The 1,731-nt window shown below is 42.5% G+C and overlaps 1 protein-coding gene across 1 annotated transcript in view; it reads right to left on the reverse strand.

Moving 5' to 3' along the window:
• Positions 1–388: 388 nt before the first annotated feature.
• LOC100952365 (A-kinase anchor protein inhibitor 1-like) overlaps positions 389–1,731 on the reverse strand; it is a 75,918-nt gene continuing 74,575 nt past the window's right edge. The window contains exon 2 of the mRNA XM_003801622.1: positions 389–588. Coding sequence (XP_003801670.1) covers positions 389–588 — 200 coding nt within the window. The remainder of the gene's footprint in view (positions 589–1,731) is intronic.

Below are 1,731 nucleotides of genomic sequence, written 5' to 3' on the forward strand. Positions count from 1 at the left end.
AACACAATACTGTACTCAGTATTTCGGGGTGGGGGAGAAGACTGCTAGTTAAAGTCACCAAAAGAATGCATAAAAGGCAGAAGTAAATAAAGAAGACTAAGAATTCCTCTTTTAATTAAAGAACTTTAAAAACAACTGGGCTGAAAACTACTTCGGCGATTACAGTGTCACGTTTGGCCCCACGACATTTCAGAGGCACGGCATAAATGTGGGGTCACTGCTGCGCTTTTTCGCAGCAGTGCTTCTCAGCCAGGGCGCGCGGGAATTCGTCCTACCGCTGGTTGCAGATGACACTTTGGTTTGCTTTACTGGCGACATTTTGGCGACGCATCCTATGCTAAGAGGAAGGCTGGAAACCAAGCGTGTGACAAGAGCCAAATCCAGCACGTTACTTCTTTTCGTGCTTCTTAGTTAACTCGCCCACGCCCAGCTGGACCCGGCCCCGGCCGCCGCCGCCGCCGCGGGCTGCCTCCTCCCGCCGGCTCTCCCGGGACACCTGCCGCACAGCGCGCAGGATGGCAGTCTGCACAATCTGTTTGCTGGCCTTCTGCAGTTTCACCTCTTCCGGCACATTTCCAGGTTTCTCACCTACCCAAAAACATGAAAGGAAGGAGAAATTAATTTCAGGAACCATGACAGGGATGGGTAGGGGTGAAAGGCTGTGAGAACATGCAAGATCCGCCCAGTTACCTATGAGGAGGCGCTGAACTAGAACACACAGGTGCCCTGTGTGTCCACTGGGGACAGTCCCAGGTTATCCCGTGGATACTGAAATCCACAGATGCTCAAGTCTCTGATCTAAAATGCCCTAGTGTTTGCATAGACCTTACATATATCTTGTATAGCTAAACCATCTCCAGATTATGTACAATACCTAATACAAGATAAATGCTCTGTAAATGTTACTGATTTTAAATTTATATATTTTTTACTCCCGTATTATTTCTTATTATGTCATTTTCAATATTTTCCATCCATGGCTGATTGAATCCTGGGGTGTGGATATAGCAGACATAAAATGGCCCCTACCGTACCTCTGTCTCCCCTTCTCTTTCCAACACAATCTCCATTTTTTAAATTTCTTATAGCATAAATGAGTACATTAATGCAATCATGGGGTACAGTGTGCTTTTTCATATAAATTTTGAAATACTCTTATCAAACTGGTTAACATAACCTTTGTGTCATTTTCTTAGTTATTGAGTTAAGACATTCATGCTCTGCTTTTAGAAAGATTCACTTGTACTCTTGTAAGATAAACCATAGAGGTGACCCCACCAATCACCCTCCCTCCCCCAATCCACCCCTCTCACCTCCCCTCTCCTACACCCTTCCCATATTCTAAGGCTATCATTAGATTATGACATTCCTATAAAAGCTATGAATTAGTTTCAAAATATGGCTGTATACATTGGATACTTTTTCTTCCATTCTTGAGATACTTTGCTAAGAAGAACATTTTCTAATTCCATCCATATAAACATAAAGGAGGTAAAGTCTCCATCTTTCTTTAGGGCTAAATAATATTCCATGGTGTCCATATACCACAGTTTATTGATCCGTTCATGGGTTGATGGGCATTTGGGCTTCTTCCATGACCTAGAAATTATGAATTGGGCTGCAATATACATTCTGATACAAATATCTTTGTTGTAATTCGATTTTTAGTCTTCCACATATATACCTAATAAAGGAATTGTAGGATCAAATGGTAGGTCTATTTTTAGTTCT

This window comes from Otolemur garnettii, unplaced genomic scaffold (assembly GCF_000181295.1).
Source record: "Otolemur garnettii isolate 467f Iridium unplaced genomic scaffold, OtoGar3 scaffold00213, whole genome shotgun sequence".
In the NCBI taxonomy this organism is placed as follows: Eukaryota; Metazoa; Chordata; class Mammalia; order Primates; family Galagidae; genus Otolemur; species Otolemur garnettii.